The sequence below is a fragment of the Culex pipiens genome, chromosome 3 (genome assembly GCF_016801865.2).
Source record: "Culex pipiens pallens isolate TS chromosome 3, TS_CPP_V2, whole genome shotgun sequence".
Taxonomy (NCBI): Eukaryota; Metazoa; Arthropoda; class Insecta; order Diptera; family Culicidae; genus Culex; species Culex pipiens.
The window spans coordinates 107,961,917-107,981,284 of NC_068939.1; the positions used below are offsets into that span (position 1 = coordinate 107,961,917).

Genomic DNA, 19,368 nt, shown 5'->3' on the forward strand with positions numbered 1-19,368 from the left:
CACACATAACGCAAATTAATTCGCAAACATATCCTGGCAATTAAAGTTTTCAACAAACAGTACAACTTTTTTGCAAATAAGGCAAACGAAGAAAATAAATTCTCTGGAAATTAAAAAATTAGCAAATTTTATGGTCTTGAAAGCATTATTTGTTTTATAAGTTCAAAAAACTAAACTTGAAAAAACGTCTAAGTGAAGTAGGGGAAAGTGGGGCAAGTGTAACAAGCTAAGGAAATGCTCGTTATAACCCATTAAAAAGTTAAAAAATCTGTCGGATTTTATTATAATCATCTTATTCTAGGTCTTGACTAAGACTTTGTTAAAACAAGTTTTTTAAAAATCCTGTTTTTTTGTGTGAAAAATTGATTTTAAAATTTTGATTTTCCGTACGTTCTACTCAACTAGTGGGGCAAGACGAACAACCCGTTGGGGCAAGAGGAACAATGCATGAAAAAACATGTTAATTTGCTAACAATTGAACTGTTATCACTTAGATACATCAGATTAGAATGTATTTGAATGGTTTCTTCATTTTTAGATTAAATAATAATATTTTACTAAAAGTTTTATCGTTTTTACGAAAAAAAAATACTACTTCGATGATAAATAGTAAATTTTAGTAATATCACTATACTTTGTATGAACAATTTTTTTTAACGATTGTTTATCAGTTCTTAAGTACTTTCATGTATTTATTTCTCAATAAAATATGTTCTTGCAGCAATTCGTAATTTTTCCATACTGAAAATCCATATGGTACACTTGCCCCACCTGAACAAGATTTTTTAAAAGCTCTCAACAAAAATAACCAAAAGTTAAATCATACTTTGTAATAGTGGCATGTCATTTGTAGGGACACTACTGATCTAGGAAAAATAGCATTTTGATAAAATGAGCCTTAAAACGAACCCTAAGCCTTATTTTGTACTTTCCAAATATTATAAGAAAACAAAGGTTTTGAAAAAAACTTCATTAAATCTTATGCCCCGTGGCGTTTACGTCATTTTGGCGGTTATGTGGTAGTAGAATCAGCTAAGTGCATTGCTAGCAACAATTCCTCATACTGGAAATAATCAAAATTGTAAAAATTACGGCCGTAGGAGCGATTGTTCCTCTTGCCCCATATGGTCGTCTTGCCCCAGAGATAAAATAAACTCCCAATTTAATCTCCCTCAAGAAAGGACGTTATTATTGTTTTACGTTCTACCTGCAAATGAACATGTGAAATCTTGATACTACTACTCCCTTAATGGAAATCTTTGAGTTTTCCGACCATACCATAATATTATTTCGATGCTCTATGACCAATTTGATAAGTTTGAACATTGCGAATGTCATAAATCTTTGGAATAAGAGTATTAGCAAAATATTTAAAAAGGTCGAGTTCAGCGCAACCTTAAATTGTTATCGATGATGGAAGCTATCCAGATTGGTTTAAAATTTGCGAATGATGTTGTTCTTACCGTGAAGTTTAATCATGGATCTAAGTAATTCCATCAATATTATGAATTTTAATGCTCGCTCTTTAAAAGCGAAAGAAAATGAATTTTTCTACTTTTTACGTGACTTTAAGTTAAAAGTTATTGAAAGTTTGGGCATTGAACTTGAAACTTCTTTTGGGAAAATTATGATTGCAGCTGCATATTTGCCTTTCCAATGCACTGGGGAAAATAAAAATTATTTCAAAGGGGATTTGAATAAACTTACTCGGCATAGATCTCGATTTTTGTGAGTTGCTTTGGAGAATTTGAACGGTGCGCGTCGCGGTCATCACGCAGGATTTTCGTTGCCGTTTCCGTCTTTGTTTTCCCCCCGATTGTGTGTGTATTTCGACCCGGGTGATTTCGCGATTGTTTGACAGTTGCTTTGGAGAATTTGAACGGTGCGCGTCGCGGTCATCACGCAGGATTTTCGTTACCGTTTCCGTCTTTGTTTCCCCCCCGATTGTGTGTGTACATCGACCCGGGTGATTTCGCGATTGTTTGACAGTTGCTTTGGAGAATTTGAACGGTGCGCGTCGCGGTCATCACGCAGGATTTTCGTTGCCGTTTCCGTCTTTGTTTTCCCCCCGATTGTGTGTGTATTTCGACCCGGGTGATTTCGCGATTGTTTGACAGTTGCTTTGGAGAATTTGAACGGTGCGCGTCGCGGTCATCACGCAGGATTTTCGTTACCGTTTCCGTCTTTGTTTCCCCCCCGATTGTGTGTGTATTTCGACCCGGACGGTTTCGCGTTTTCGCATTTTATTTGGTTTTATCTTTCCACAGCCGGCTGTCTAAGATTGAATCATTTATGCTAAACTCAACACCAAATAGCCGGGAATAATCTCATCCGCATCCTCCGACTGTTTGCCTTGAGAATGCATAATACATCACACCATTAAACAAAATTTATTGATTATTGGGTCGCATCATCATCCTCTATGTTGAATCCTGGCCATTACCCTTACCCACTAACAAAATCCCAAGTAGAATTAGTTTTCCGGCACACGTGGGGGTGTGGATATCGTATAGAACCCACCCTTTGTAGCAACCTGTGCTAACTAACATTCCCGTCCCAATCCCCCCGAGATCTACAAACTGACATGGCGGGCGCCGTTGGTGGTCAATGACTGTTACCTATTTGCTTCAGATCTAGTTTTAATGATTTTGATGTTTTATCTTTTCAACGCATTCATACATGCTGTTGATAAAGGAGACACCATTAGATCGGTTGTATTGATAGGATATTACGGTTCTGTTCAGCAACGGAGAAGGACAACCATGGGTGGTCTCTCATGCTCATGCTCATGCTCATGCTCTCGGCATAGATCTCGATTTTTGATCATCGGTGATTTTAATGCCAAACACCAATCTTGGAATAATTCAAAAGTAAATTCCAATGGTAAAATTCTATTCAGAGATTGCACTTCTGGTCTTTATTCGATTTTATACCCGAATGGACCAACTTGCTTTTCTTCTGTTAGAAATCCATCAAAAATTGATTTGGTTTTGACAAATCAAAGTCAGTATTGTGGTCCTTTAGTGACTCATGCTGATTTTGATTCTGATCACCTTCCAGTAACTTTTTCACTTTCTCATGAAGCAGTTACCAGACCCAATAGTTCTGTGTTTAATTACCACAAAGCTAATTGGGACAGGTATCAGCATCATATTGAGAATAATTTAAATCATGATTTTGTTTTAGAAACCAAAGCTGATATTGATTCAGCCTTGGAATCTTTAACTAATGCAATTTTGGATGCTAGGAATATTGCTATTCCTAAAGTTCAAGTCAAATTTGATTCTCCCATTATTGATGACGATCTTCAGCTTCTGATTCGTCTGAAAAATGTTCGCCGAAGACAGTATCAACGTTCTCGTGATCCTGCACTGAAGCGAATTCAAAAAGATTTGCAAAAGGTTATTGACCACAGATTCACTCTCCTGCAAAATGAAAAGTTCGCAAGAGATGTCGAACAAATTAAACCTTATTCCAAACCTTTTTGGAAACTTTCAAAGGTTCTTAAGAAACCTCAAAAACCAATCCCTTCTTTAATAGATGGTGATAATATTCTATTAACTAATGGGGAGAAAGCTCAAAAACTTGCTCAGCAGTTTGAGAGTGCTCATAATTTCAACTTAAATGTTTTGAGTCCTATTGAAGATCAAATTTCAATAGAATTTCAGAATATTATTGATCAAGAAATTTCATCAGATGAAGTTTTTAATACGGATCTGAATGAAATAAAATCTATTATCAAAAAATTTAAAAATATGAAAGCCCCTGGTGAGGATGGCATTTTTTACATTTTAATTAAAAAATTACCTGAAGCAACTTTAAGTAGCTTGGTCAAAATTTGCAACAAATGTTTTGATTTGGCATACTTTCCCAGTAGTAGGAAAAATGCCAAAGTAGTTCCGATTTTGAAACCGGATAAAAATCCTGCTGAAGCTTCAAGCTATCGGCCCATTAGTTTGCTTTCATCTATCAGTAAATTATTCGAAAGAATAATTCTTAATAGAATGATGACGCACATTAATGAAAATTCGATTTTCGCTGATGAGCAGTTTGGATTTCGCCTTGGGCATTCAACTACTCATCAGTTGTTGAGAGTTTCAAATTTGATTCGAAGTAACAAATCTGAGGGCTATTCTACTGGCGCTGCTCTTCTAGACATAGAAAAAGCATTTGACAGTGTTTGGCATAAAGGTTTGATTGCGAAATTAAAAAGGTTTAATTTTCCGATTTATATCGTGAAAATTATCCAAAATTATTTGATGGATCGTACTCTGCAGGTATGTTATCAGAATAGCCAATCTGATCAACTACCTGTACGTGCCGGCGTCCCTCAAGGAAGCATTTTGGGTCCAATTTTATACAATATTTTTACTTCTGACTTGCCTGATTTGCCCCCAGGATGTCAGAAATCACTTTTTGCTGATGATACAAGCATCTCCGCCAAAGGTAGAAGCCTTCGTGTCATCACAAGAAGATTACAAAAAAGCCTGGATATTTTCAATTCTTATTTGAAAGAATGGAAAATTACTCCAAATGCTGCAAAAACTCAACTTATTATTGTCCCTCACAAACCAAGGGCTGATTTACTTAAACCAAAAAGTCATCACATTATAAAGATGAATGAGGTAAATTTAAAGTGGGAGGATCAAGTGAAATATCTTGGACTTGCTTTTGACAAAAACCTTACTTACAAGGATCACATTGAAAGTATCCAGGTTAAATGTAACAAATATATTAAATGTTTGTACCCACTTATAAACAGGAATTCTAGACTTTGTCTCAAGAATAAACTGTTAATTTATAAACAAATTTTCAGACCTGCCATGCTTTATGCTGTGCCGATCTGGACAAGCTGTTGCTTAACCAGGAAGAAAAAACTTCAGAGGATTCAGAACAAAATTCTGAAAATGATTCTGAAACTTCCTCCCTTGTTCAGCACCAGTGAACTTCATCAATTAGCCGAAGTTGACACTTTGGATGTTATGTCCAATAAGATAATTGATGCATTTCGACAAAAATCATTGCAGTCTTCAGCTGCATTGATCCGCTCTTTATATAGTTTATAAGTTAGTTTTAAGGTATCCCTTTTCCCTTTTGTACATGTAGGACCTCCTACATTTGAAATCACTGAATAGCGAAAGCTACAATATTTCATGAATAAATGAAAGTTGCTTGTATTTAAAATTGAGGTGAAAAGTCATCGATTGTGATTGGACACTCAATAATATTTTAACTGAATGAATGTACACGGAAGAGAAAATCAAAATAAATATAAATTTAAAAAAAACCTTAAATTGTTAATTCCTGTTATTGGAACTCGGCAATAGTATTCATAACAGTCTGTAAGCAACGTGTACAAATAAAAGTTTCAACAAAATCACATTGATAAACCCATTAACCTTTTCATGTACCTTTTAAAATAAACAAACATGAATATTTATAATGTGCACTTTTATAGAGAATAGAAAAAACACGATTTTAGGAAACAAACTCATTTACTCATCTACACAATGACCGGCCGTGGCGATCCAGTTGTCGTTGATGACGGCCCCGCCACACCGGTGTGTGCTCGAGAAGCCAAAGAAGGACGTCCGCCGGACCGACACTTGCCAGGGCCACCGGCCAAACGGGGCGTTCTTGCCGCCCACGATGCGCGTTTCCGGTCGGCCCATCGTTTGCACACCGCACTCTGTGAAAGTAGGAACAAAAAAAAATGAGAGGAGAAAACGATGAGTGAATTATTCTAGTTTTGCTATACAACATGTAGCGTATGATGATGGCATGGTTCGGTACGTTGAAAAGTTTTCCCGCCCAAAACTGTTGTGGGCGCAACGGGTTTCGGGACAATGGAAGCTCCGGAATTGATATAGTCATGAATTTAACGGGACAGAGTAATTCAGAGGATCTGTGGAAAACTTTGTTTGGACAGTGCCGGGTTGAAATCAGCAGGCGCATAACTTTAGGGTTGTGTTGAAACCTGTCTGCCGAGGAAACATTCTGTTTGCTGTGTGTTGTGTAGTTTGGCAAACGGCACTTTAATACAGATATCTGCCGGAATTTCAGCAATTTTTCGACGAGTAACAATCATTATTATTTTTATTAAAAAAAAATTTTTGATTATTTTAGCGGTAACCATTTATAGCAGATTCAAAGGAATTTAACTAAAAGTTGTTTATGATCCGTAAATTCGAATAGCAGATTAACTTTAAAAAAAATTAACTTAATCCACCTACGTGGTTAGATGTGCAACACGAAAGATCCGGAAATGATTATCATCTGGATTTTAGGGTTTTGTTTGTTTCTGAGCAAAATACCAAGCTTTTTTATGGAACTAACTAGGTTCAATTAAGATCTAGTCTCAAAAAGTATTGGCAGAGTTGCCATATCTACGATCTTTTGGACTCGTGTGGAAGGCAAGGATCTGACACGCATGCAGTTCCTGAAGTCACCGCCAGAGGCGCTGTCAATATTGTTTACATGTGGTTTTTGAAAAGGTCGTATGAAAAACATAATTATTTTTCCAAAATATAATTTTGTAATTTTTCACTATCTTTTGCTTTTTTATTTGAGATAATTAGAAGTAATACGTACAGTATGTAAAAAAAGTATTTACACCTCTTGGGCACTATGCACATATTGTGATGAATCATCTAAACAATTTAATTGACATAAACCTAGTACTACATTTTGTTCAGAAACTCATGCCGAACATTTTGTTACAAAAAGCTCATGAAAAGATGATTTCCATAAAAAAGTTATATAACAAACACTATTACAAAAATCGAAAGAGGTGCAAAAAAAGTTTGTACACCTTTCGAAAAATTAACATAAATAAAGTTATTTGTTGACAACTCACCATAAATCCAGTCTCTCAACTCCAAATAGGCATCCACGAGAAAAAAAAATACGAAAGTCCATACAGTTTTGGCAGGTTGCTCAAATGAAACCATAACAACGTTTTTACCTAGGTATTTAAAAACGTGGGTTTTACAGAAAACCTAGATATATGGGTATCAAAAGCTCGGAAATTTTATGCCCTTTCCGATGCCACATAGATAGACTTGTGAATCGTGGACCGGTTCAGATGCCGGCGGATTTTCCGACGACGTAATTCCGGGTTGGTACGAAATTCCAACGAAAAATCTATTCTATCGTTACAAAGACCCCCAAAACGGTGTTATACCCACTCCAAAATGTTTATTTAGCAATTCTATGGTAATATATTGACATTCAGTTGAATTAAAAGTTTGCAAAATTTAGTTTAGATAAGTTTTAAGAGGCAGTATTTGTAAATATTGCTCGGTTTGTTCTAGAGGTCGTATCGAGGTGCTCCGATTTGGATGAAACTTTCAGCGTTTGTTTGTCTATACATGAGATGAACTCATGCCAAATATAAGCCCTCTACGACAAAGGGAAGTGGGGTAAAACGGGCTTTGAAGTTTGAGGTCGAAAAAACATAAAAAATCTTAAAATTGCTCGCATTTCCGTAAAACTTTATCAATTCCAACTCTCTTAGATGCATTCGAAAGGTCTTTTGAAGCCCTTTACAATGTGCCATAGACATCCAGGATTGGTTTGACTTTTTCTCATAGCTTTTGCAAATTACTGTCAAAAATGGATTTTTTTTAAACCTTGATAACTTTTTGCAACAGCCTCCAACACCCATACTCCCTTAGATCAAAAGATAGGTAATTTCATGGACTATAAGCCTACGGTATTAACTGTTTGGCCAATCGCAGTTTTTCTCATAGTTTTTCGATTTTTCTATAACAAACATTTTACAACGTTAGTTTTTTTTAAGATTTTTTATGTTTTTTCGACCTCAAACTTCAAAGCCCGTTTTACCCCACTTCCCTTTGTCGTAGAGGTCTCATATTTGGCATGAGTTCATCAGTTGTATAGACAAAAAAACGCTGAAAGTTTCATCCAAATCGGAGCACCTCGATACGACCTGTTACACATTGGTGAAAAACTCACTCTTAAATAGAATTTCCAGAGTTATATAAACTTTTATACTAAGTAGTAAGTAAACTTCATATTCAATCCCAATTATTTTTTTAATCAGTCAAGGATGCCTATTTGGAGTTGGGAGACTGGACTTGTGGCGATTTGTCATCAAATAACTTTTTTTATGTTAATTTTTCGAAAGGTGTACAAACTTTTTTTGCACCTTTTTTGATTTTTGTAATAGTATTGATATATAACTTTTTATATAAATCATTTTTTTATGAGATTTTTGTAACAAATTTTTTGGCATGAGTTTCTGAACAAAACGTAGTACTAGGTTTATGCCAACATTAAATTGTTTAGATGTTTCATCACAATATGTGCATAATGCCCAAGGAGTAAATATACTTTTTTTACATACTGTATTAGAATATTAAATCAAAATATTACAAATTCTACTTGACCATCAATCAATACATACATCACAATACTCTAAACTAAACGATTTTTTTTAGAATACATATTAAATTGTCCCGCCCGTGTGGACCAATCGGACCGCGCACTGGACTCACAATCCAGAGGTTGCTGGTTCGAATCCCGCGGCGGGCGCTCTAAAATTCTTTGTGTAAATATGGGTATCCGGTGCCGTCGCTCCGTGCCGTACTCAAACACTTAGGAGCCCAGGGCGGCGAAGTCCTTGTAGTTAAAAGGAAGACACTAGTGGTTGGTACTAGCAATGGTGGCCGACAGCTATAAAGTCAACTTCGTCGTATTAAATTAAAGATTGAAAATGTTTTTAACTAGTTTTAAATACATAAAAGTGCTGATATGCCAACGTTAGGTGCTCGATGGAATTAAATGCTGTTCTACTAGTTCAAATCCGAAATTAAATATAAATCTTTTCAAGGGAAAAAAATAAACTAAAAAAAGCTTTAAATTTGTGTAAATTATGACCGATGCGTGATATTAGACCATTTCAAACGCCACGCGCCAAAAACTTGGTTCGATCTTGGTTCGATTTTGACTTCACTCGCTTTGTATCTGGATGACAGTCGTGATGTAGCCGTGGTGGAAGGTCTTTCGATTGAACTAGGGGAACTTTACCCATTTTAATCACTCAAAGCCGTTCGACCAATTCTCATCACATTTGCCGTTTTCCGCTATTAAATCAACATTTTTAGATGTATCAACAATGGAGAGTTGCTTGCTCACTTTTATTTGAGCTATTTATTACTTTGGAACAGTCAAAAACACTTTATGAAAGCTGTAATTCATGATCAAAGTGCTGATAGGCCGATAATAGAAATAGACTGAAAAAGGGTATACAGTTCCCCTACTTATAGAAAATTCAATTTTGTTGGAACTTGATCTATGGGACGCTAAACTGAGACAAATGCGACCGGTTTGGACGAAATCGGTACAGGCAGTGCTGAGGAAACTGAGTGACAATTTAGATAACACAGACACACATACACACAGATAGACAGACATTTGTTCAGTTTTCGATTCTGATTGTATAGGTACAAATTTTGTTAATTGCGTAGGTACTTGTGGTACCATATACTTTTTAACATTAAATAAAAAATGCTTGTTTGATATTTTGCATCATGAATGAGGAGTTCTTTCCCTGCATTCTGTTGGGTAAATCGAAATATTTCATCGAAGGGTCGGGGAGTTTATTAAATATTAACTCAAAGTTTAAATTTGCGTCTAGATAACATGGAAATGTATTTTTATGACAAATTGTGTAAAGGGGCCATCCATAAACCACGTGGACACTTTTTTTTTAAATTTGAACCTCCCCCCCGGACGTGGACAATTTCCATACAAATAAAATATTTTTTGTATGGAGCGTGGACAATCGCCAAGTTCTGAACTCCTGACAATAACAGAACTTGCACTTTTCCAGTTACTTAAACCTGCTCGGGTTCACCATTACAAGAAGACTATATGACTCCCTTGAACAAGTTAGTACTGGTAGATTAGTTGTTTTGTCCATTATTTGTATTTTAGAGTCCTTTTAGATTTTATCAAAACCATATTTTGGAAAAATAATGATGAACTTACAAAATTACCCCATACAAAGTTCTTTTACATCGTTTTTTTTTTTTGGTTATTCATCAACACTGCCGGTTGTGTCATTAGAAAATAAATGAGAAGGTAAAAAATAACAATACCCACCATAGTTCCTCGCGGCTGACAGAGTGTACCGGCCGGGGGCGGCCGTGTACAGCTCGGGGGACGACGAATATCCTTCGCCGTCGATCACAGATGATGATGACACAGCCACCGCCCCCAGACTCGTGTTTGTGCCAAAGTATGACGAGGTACTCGATTCGAACGCCTCCGTCGTGGGGTACGTTGGCACTGGCGTCGTCGTCGTCGTCCTCGGGGTGGTCGTACTTACTATACTAGTTGTGGTCGTATATTTAACGGTAGTGGTAGTTGGTTTCGTCGGCTTGGCCTAAAAGTTGGGAGTGGGGTTAGTTTCGCTGAGTTGGAAATGAAGAAGTTATCCTTACCGATGGTTTTGGTTTCAATGCAGTGCTTTGAATGTTGTTCGAAATCGATAGAATCGGTTTCTTCGACGGTTTGCTTGGCTTTGGGGGCCGCGTTTTCGTGATGAAACTGGGCTCCGTCGTGACTTGCCAGTGGGTGGTGGAGATGCCTGCCCCAAGAGAAAGAGAGAGAGAGCAACAAAGTAGAAACGTAACTCCATGTAACGATGCTGTCAGCGAAGACACGAACCCGTTGCCATGCTGCTGGCAGCCATCTCGAGGTCCAACTGCGCCGGCGTTGATAAGGTAGAGTGTTTATTTACAGTGCCCTCTGTTGGCTTTTGACTAAAATGTTGTTGACTGATAACGGCGTTTTGACTACTGCTACTGCTGCTGCTAAAGCTGCTACTAGAACTACTGGAGGAAGATTGTTGCGGTTTGTGGTAGTGGTGATGCTGATGCTGGTACTGATGCTGTTGTTGGTTATGTGATGGTCGGATCACCAGCGTTCCGCCGTTTCCCGGCCGGTAAATGGTCGTGTAGCCATTGCTACTAACAAAAGTACTGCTTGTTTTTAAAACGATTAATGGTTCCAAATTGGGCGCGCGCGTGGGGACACGTTGTTGGTAGGGTGACACACACAAGCATGGAGGGGGTGGAATAGAATGGGGAAATTACGTAATTAGTATCGCTATTGGCTTGGGATGGTAAAGGTAACAGGGCTTGAACGTGTGCTGCCAAAGGAAAACTATTGTGGAGTTCAATTATATTTAACCGGCAGCCATGCGTCTCCATGAAAAATAAAAAGTGAAAAAAAATATTGTTTACTTATCTTTTGAATAAGTTTAGATTCACCTTTTTACTATTGAGTTAAACAACATGTGTTTTAATAACTTTGACAGTACACGTCCAGCAATTAGTGGTGATTAGCACACGGTAAAAAAAAACAAAATAGCCTAAAACCATCGCTTTACATTACCTAGGTTTCGGTGGCTTATACTTATTGCTACCGCCCGGCTTCGGACGGTACGTCACAGTCTGATGGTAGTTTTGCGGTATCACATTGTCGGTGAGGTTGTGCGAGCAGCACGAGCCGAACATGAACGAGTCCATGCACACGCCCACATGTTGGCCCTCGGATTTGATGCATTCCCACACGAACATACAGGTGCCTTCGATTCCGTTGACCGTGCACGGCTTCGGGGTGATCTTAAAGTTGTTGTATTGACTAGTGGCGGCACTGCCGGACGATGCCTTCGCTATCCAGTATATGGTGACCAGTAGAATCGATGCTTTCCATCGACTCCACATCGTGGTGGAGCTTCTCGAAATACCTGCAAAAAAAGAGGGAGAGATTGTGGGTTAGAGATACTGATAGGTTTTAAATACGTTGGTACTGAAGAACCACGCGTCTCCATCACAAATTTCATTATTAATCCAGGATCTGCAAAATCAGCAGATCTCATCCATTGCCAACAACGGAATATCCGAAACCGGTAAACAAGCGTAGGCGAGATGGCACAGAGTCAAGAAATTCATACGGTTGCGAAATCTGATCTTCGCTTTCCATCAGCTTTGCTATTCCATAACCCAAACGACGAAACTATTTTCATCTAAACAAAAACAAACTACAGCTTGCAAAATGAGCGTTCCCTCCCCAATCGTTGGGAATGTAAACAAATCCAACTGAAAACGAAGCCACTCAATGAGCACTACCCGACCACGCTGTTCATTCGCTTCTCTCGTATAAGTTTCATTCATCAGTCGACGCGCGCGGTGACTCAAGTAACGCACGTCCGAGCTGACTTTCGGATGGTGAGAACTTCCTTCGGAACTACTTGAGTACGTATGGTTTTTGTCGGGAGAAATTATTTATAGCGCCGAAAACCTAATTCTTTGGCTTGGGGAGCGAGTTGAGTAATAAGATTACATGCAATGATCACGCAAAAAAGTAAACAATTTTGGTTAGCATTTTGATCGTACTGTATTTATGTCTTTTTGGGAATTGCTGTGAGAATATCTAAACTTCAGACTAACCAAACCGATATATCCAAGTAACAAGCAAAATGCTTCTACTTCTTAGCAACTTTTATAAAAGATTTAAAATTTGCTACTCGGTGTTGTAATGATATAAGACAAAACTTTCAAGATTTACGATAGAAATCTCTTAAAAGTATCTTCAAGAGCACTTTAGAAGCATGACACATAGTTTTATGTCACTCTTCGTTGTTTGACTTGAAGTTATCCCAGAGAGGTTATTTTTAAGACCATTTTACATTGCCAAAACTGCCTTAAAACTGAACTAAAACTTCTCCGTTTAATGAAAGCATAATTCAAGAGTCTTTGAACTTGATCTGTCAAATCACTAAATATTCGAACAGTCAGTCAGTTTAGTGACAAGAACCGATCACCAAAGTTCAAGAACCCGGGAATCACGTAAAATATTTCGATAATTACTGGATCCAGCGTGGAGGTAATGATTAGTACCTTCGGCAAGGTCTACACGATCAAGTGCAAGCCAATTTCGCCATTTAGAATGCATGGCCAAAATTATGTTATCTTCCGGCACGTCGAGCAACACGCAAATCATCAATATGGCCGCCGTTCCCGTGACTACGGAGGAGTCCATCAGAGCCAGAAGTCTTTCGAAAGACGCAAAGTTTCGGTCAGTTGATTCATCTGGGTGTGGATCTTGCTGATAAGGATGTTCGTGAGAACTGCCCTGACGGCCTGTTGCATAACCTCTCCGACACGCAAAATCGGCACGACGCATCCGGACCAGAATTAGGCGTTTCAAGATTGGAAAAAAATGTCCCGCGGAGTGTCTTCAAAAGTCGCGGCCGTTCAATGAATAAATAAAATGATTTGTAAAATAATTAACACCATTGTTGTAATCCAACGACAAAAAAACATTTCCAAAAATCTTTTTCGGAATTACCTCCTGCAAACAAATATGTGCATGCGCTACGGTCACATTACTACGCGTTTTACTCTGCGATAAAACCGCATTAAAGCTTACTGCAGTCTATAAGTTCTTACTTAATCTTGAACAAGAGCTTCTCAAGAAACATAGCTCTAATAACTGCTTTGAGTAAGTGTTGGCATCACTGGACGTCGACGATGCTGAAGAACCTTGCGTATAAACAAACCTTGCAAAACTAGCGTCAGATGAAAGTAGCATAGCCTGTCAGAAGTAGAAAGTCTTTCTTTGAAAAAGCACGTTTATTGCACGTGAAGAACACGTTTACTTTTCTTTATTAAATTAACTAGCTTTCGGTGAATAATTCAATTTGCGAGCATCGATTTGTGAGTAATTTGTTTCATTGTTTGCAAGAAGCAACCCATTTCTTATTTTCCTTTAAATTTAGAGCTAGAAACCGGTCAACTCACCCCAGACCGCACGGTGCACACGTTGAGGTTCGGTAAAGGTGTAAACTATAAATTGTAGGTATAATTGGCCTAAAAATTGATTATCGAACTAATAGAAATATTTAATTTTAGTTTGAGCTGAATTAAAAATTACGAGCTGCTACAAGAATTGCGTTTTGGGACCACCTATCCGAATCACCCACCAACATCCTCAAAAATTTATAACCTCAAACGAGATGCCCGGGGCGTGCCCAAAGTGCGACGGTGAGGACACCGACGAAATGGTTGCCTGCGATGAATGTCAGGCACGGTTCCATTCCGACTGCGTTGAAGACTACACTGATGAGGAGAACGAAGGGTTCCTGTGCGAACAGTGTTTAGCCAACGCGTCCGAGTCCATCGAGGAAGAGGAAACGCGCTCCGAAGATTCTTCTTTGTCCGAGTCTAAGCCGAACACTGAAGATATAAACGGCGACGAATCTGGCCTATCCGCCGAAGAGAAAATGAATATAAAGATGCAGCTTCTGGACGATAGCATGGCACAGGCGGAGAAGGAGTTCAATATGGCTAAGACCGTTTGGGAAAGGCAGATGAAACAAGCGCGGGACATGGCGGAGAGGAAGCTTCAGCAGGAGCGAGAGTTTAATGAACAACGGCTGGCACAGGAGAAAGAGATCCTGGAGAAGCAGTTGGCCGCGGAGGCTGAATTCCAGCAGCGCAAAAAGGAGCTACAAAAAGACTTCGCGCGCCGGAAAGCCTCTCTGTCCAAGGACTTCGCTAAGGACAAAGCTGGGAGCAAGGCGGACAAGGTCGAGGGCAAGGCCGGCAAGGACGAAGCTCAAACAACCCCTAAACGGAACCCGGAAGTAAAACCGGGAAAGGGGAAGAGCAAAACATCATCTTCGAAGGATTTATCCTCAAGTCGGTCATCAAAGAACAACCAACCGGAATCGTCAAAAAACGGTGAAACTGATCCGGAAACGAGCTCGGATGACGGAAATGGCGTTAACTGCGAAGAAGAGCATTCGGAAATCCCACCTCAACCTCGGTACGAAGACGGTCCAACAAAGGCTCAGCTTGCAGCACGCCAAGTGCTTCCGAAGAGTCTTCCGGATTTTGACGGAACTATAGAAGATTGGCCACTGTTTTATAGCAGCTACACCAACTCAACCAAGGCTTGCGGATTCACCAACGTGGAGAACCTTATCCGGTTGCAGGGTTGCATAGTTGGAAGGGCCCGGGAGAGAGTCAGAGGCCGACTGATGCTACCAGAGGGCGTTCCTCAACTAATTGAAACGCTGCGTATGCTATACGGTCGACCAGAACAACTCATCCACGCGCTGCAACAGAAGGTACAAAGGACTGAAGCTCCGCGAGCCGACCGGCTAGAGACTTTTATTCCATTTGGGATGGCAGTACAAGAACTTTGCGATCACCTGGAGGCTACTGAGTCGCAGGACCATCTTGTAAACCCGTCTTTGATCCAAGAGATGGTAGAAAAACTTCCGGCCGCAACCAAGCGAGAATGGGTCCAGTACAAAAGGTTCGCGGAGAAGATCACACTTCGTACGTTTGCTGAGTTTATCTCAATAATTGTACGTGAAGCCAGCGAAGTTACGCTTGTGGTTGAGTCGAAGACATCGGGCAGCCGGGCGGAGAAGCCTAGGGGAAAGAATCGTGGACATGTGAACTCACATTGCGGCAAACCGGAAGGGAGCGAACAACCAAGTGTACCGAAGCAATTTCCGCCGTGCCGGATCTGTGAGAAAGTGGGACATCGCATCCGGAACTGTGATGAATTTCGTCGCTTGAAGCCACAACAACGACTTGCTGCTGTGCAGAGATGGAAGCTATGCGAACGATGTTTGAACGAACACGAAGGCTGGTGCAAGTTCAAGATCACTTGTAACGTGGGGAGTTGTCGGCAGCATCACCATCCGCTAGCACACCGTGACGAAGTCACGAAGCCAACGAGTTCCCTGCCGGTACCAGATGCCCCAAACACCAACGTGGGCCACCACCATGCGCACCTTACCGCTAACCTCACCGTCATTTTTCGAATAGTTCCAGTCGTGGTCAAGTACGGTTCGAAGACGATCGAAACGTGTGCGTATTTGGATGAAGGTTCCGATATGACGCTGATCGAGGACAGTCTGGTACGTGAACTCGGAGCAGTTGGAAAGCCGCAGCCGCTGCTTCTGCAGTGGACCGGGAATATCGTTCGCCAAGAAGCTTCTTCAAAATGTATGTCGCTGAAAATTCGAGGAACATCCGGGGAGCGCTGGCTTGATCTAGCTGACGCCCACACTGTGCGGAAACTGTACCTGCCTCGCCAAACCATCAACTTCCAGTCGGTTATTGACCAGTATGAACATCTACGAGGCGTGTCTGCAGAAGACCAGACCGGAAAAGAGCCGCGCTTGCTGATCGGGCTCAACAATATCCATCTGTACGCCCCCCAGGAATCCCGCATTGGAGCGCCGAATGAACCGATAGCAGTACGCACGCATTTGGGTTGGACAATATATGGACCGAAAGCAGCAGCTCCAGCGAAAGGTTTCCTCGGCGTACACGGTGGTCTCTCAAATCAAGAACTTCACGACCACATGCGAGAGTACTTCACAGCAGAAGACGTAGGAGTTGTGACCGGAAAGGTGCCAGAATCTGATGCAGATCGGCGTGCGAATGAAATCCTGAGGAACACAACAGTCCGTGTCGGTGATCGGTTCGAAACGGGTCTCTTGTGGAGAAGCGAAGATTTCCGGTTCCCTAACAGCTATAAAATGGCGCTGAAACGACTGTGCAGTCTTGAACGTCGCCTACAAAAGAACCCAGTACTTGAACGAGCGGTACGAGAGCAAATCCAGCAGTATCAGGAGAAGCAATACGCCCACGTCGCAACAACGGAGGAGTTAGCCGAAGCGGATCCGAATCGGACTTGGTACTTGCCGCTGAACGTCGTGCTTAACCCCAAAAAGCCTAACAAAGTCCGCTTGGTGTGGGATGCAGCAGCAAAGGTCGACGGAGTGTCTCTCAACTCGCAGTTGCTCGCCGGGCCGGATTTGTTGACATCTTTACCAGCTGTGGTTCAAAAGTTTCGGCAGCAACCGGTGGCGTTTGCAGGCGACATTTGCGAAATGTACCGTAAACCGGGGTGACTTTGATAGGATTTCAATTTGTTTTTGGAATATTTTCCAACAGGTAAGGTTTTTCTTAAGATTATTATTTTTAAAACATGTACTAGGGTAGGCCACACAAAGTCCATGCACTATTTCGGAAAAAAAGTTTTTTCAATAATGTTTAGAAAAATAGTTACGTTAAAAAATCTTAGTTTGAATTCCGGGATGACTTTGATAGTCATAGTTTTCCTTGTTAAAATCATATTTAAGATGTTCAAACTTCATTTTTACGTTAAATGTACCATCACTAAAGTAGCTGATATAGTATTTAAGAAAAAAAAAATCAATGTTTATATTTATTTAACTAAGTGTATTAGCTTTTAAGCAAAATACATATAAATTTTAGGTTAAATCGTTAAAAAGTCGGAATTTTGCCTGAAATTTGTTAACACTAGTTTTGTTTATAAAATTATCGATTTATATTGCATTTTATACTGAATTCGAAGCACGAATCTCAAGTTTTCACATTTTAAATGAAATTTGTTCAACTGAAATTGCCTATAAATTTAGAGAGTTTTTATAATTGTGTTTCAAAAACACATATTATTTATTTTTTACAAACTTTTTTAACCTTCTCCTAGTGGAAAATTGTCCAAAGAATCCGAAAATGCATTCCGTTTTCCGATTAAAAATCATGTTCATTGAGAAAATCATGACACTTTGAGAAGTTTAAAATTATGACTTTCATCAACATTTTCTTAACTATAGTTAACTTACTTTTTAAACTTGTCAAAATTTTATGAAAAGTTCTTCTTGAGGTACTTTGAACACTTCTCTACCACGGTCAGTATGTTTCTAAACCATTCCTTACGTATTTTAATTGTACTCTTAATTTTTCGGAAAAATCACAAACCTATCAAAGTCACCCCGGCTATCAAAGTCACCCCGTTTTACGGTACCACCAATTGAAGATCAAGAAGGAGGACAGGCACTCTCAACGATTTTTGTACCGCGCCGAACCTTCAGCACCTCCGGAGGTCTTTCTTATGGACGTTGCCACGTTCGGTTCAGCGTGTTCCCCCTCATCTGCCCAGTACGTGAAGAATTTGAACGCGGACGAACATGCCGAGCAATTCCCGAGGGCGGCCAAGGCGATCATCCAAAACCATTACGTGGATGATTATCTAGACAGCACCGCAACGGAGGAGGAGGCCATCGAGCTCGCGAAACAGGTGCGGCATGTACACTCCAAAGCCGGTTTTATAATTCGCAACTGGGTTTCAAATTCAGGGAAATTTATGCGTGAAATGGGAGAAACCGAACGAGCAGAAAAAATTTCGCTGCACCAGAGCACGAACGGCGTTTCTGAGCGAGTACTCGGAATCATCTGGTACCCCAAGGAGGACGTTTTCAGATTTTCGACCACCATTCGCGACGATCTGATGCCCTATTTGAACACCTCGAAGCGCCCGACAAAACGAATCGCGCTTAGCTGCATTATGAGCTTGTTTGACCCGTTAGGTTTGCTGGCGATCTTTACGGTCCACGGAAAAATGCTTTTGCAAGGTCTCTGGCGACTCGGGTTCGATTGGGACGACGAAATCGACGACTGCAGCTACTTGAAATGGACGCAATGGAGAACGCTTCTGCCGCTGGTGGAACAAGTGATGATCCCACGCTGCTACCTGCGAGGTTTTCCTCCTGAAGCATACGGAACGCTGCAACTGCACGTGTTCGTGGATGCCAGCGAACAGGGATACGGCTGTGTGGCGTATTTTCGACTGCTGACAGAGGACGGCGTGAAGTGTTCACTGGTTATGGCCAAAACAAAAGTAGCGTCACTGAAGCAGGTCTCAATACCTCGCCTGGAACTGGAAGCTGCTGTGTTAGGCGTCCGGTTGATGAACACCATCGAAGTGAATCATGACCTGAAATTCGCAAAACGGGTGATTTGGTCGGATTCCCGGACAGTGCTGTCCTGGATACGCTCAGAACAGCGGAAGTACAAACCGTTCGTGGCCTTTCGCATTGGGGAAATACAGCAAGAAACGAAGCTGGACGAGTGGCGCTGGATATCAACAAAGCTGAACATTGCCGATTGGCTCACTAAGTGGGGAAAAGGACCCTGCCTGGATTCGTTTGGGCCATGGTTCTGTGGGCCAAGTTTCCTGTACAGCCCAGAACACATGTGGCCGACGCAACCGCTCCCTCCGCCAAACACAACCGAAGAGCTTCGAGCCTGTTTCCTGTACCATACGGCGGTAATCTCCGACCAGCTGATTGACGTTTCGCGGATCTCCCGATGGAATGTTTTGCTGCGCACCGCCTGCTGTGTTCTCCGATTCATTTCCAACTGTCGACGGAGAGTTCAGCGACTTCCGATCGAGGTGGTAGAGGTGCCGGAGAAGATGAAGTCGACAGCGTCTAGGTCAATC

General features: G+C 40.6%; 1 protein-coding gene across 2 annotated transcripts in view; it reads right to left on the reverse strand.

Moving 5' to 3' along the window:
* The window catches only part of LOC120421385 (serine proteinase stubble), a 242,749-nt gene that overhangs the window by 35,380 nt on the left and 188,001 nt on the right, over nucleotides 1–19,368 (reverse strand). Inside the window, exons 7-11 of one of the 2 annotated variants that reach the window (XM_039584592.2) lie at nucleotides 11,425–11,779; nucleotides 10,696–10,994; nucleotides 10,470–10,615; nucleotides 10,129–10,411; nucleotides 5,500–5,689 (exon numbers count right to left, since the gene is read on the reverse strand). In XM_039584592.2, coding sequence (XP_039440526.1) covers nucleotides 5,500–5,689; nucleotides 10,129–10,411; nucleotides 10,470–10,615; nucleotides 10,696–10,994; nucleotides 11,425–11,779 — 1,273 coding nt within the window. Of the gene's footprint in view, nucleotides 1–5,499; nucleotides 5,690–10,128; nucleotides 10,412–10,469; nucleotides 10,616–10,695; nucleotides 11,010–11,424; nucleotides 11,780–19,368 lie in introns of both variants that reach the window. The other variant, XM_039584584.2, reaches the window with a different exon arrangement.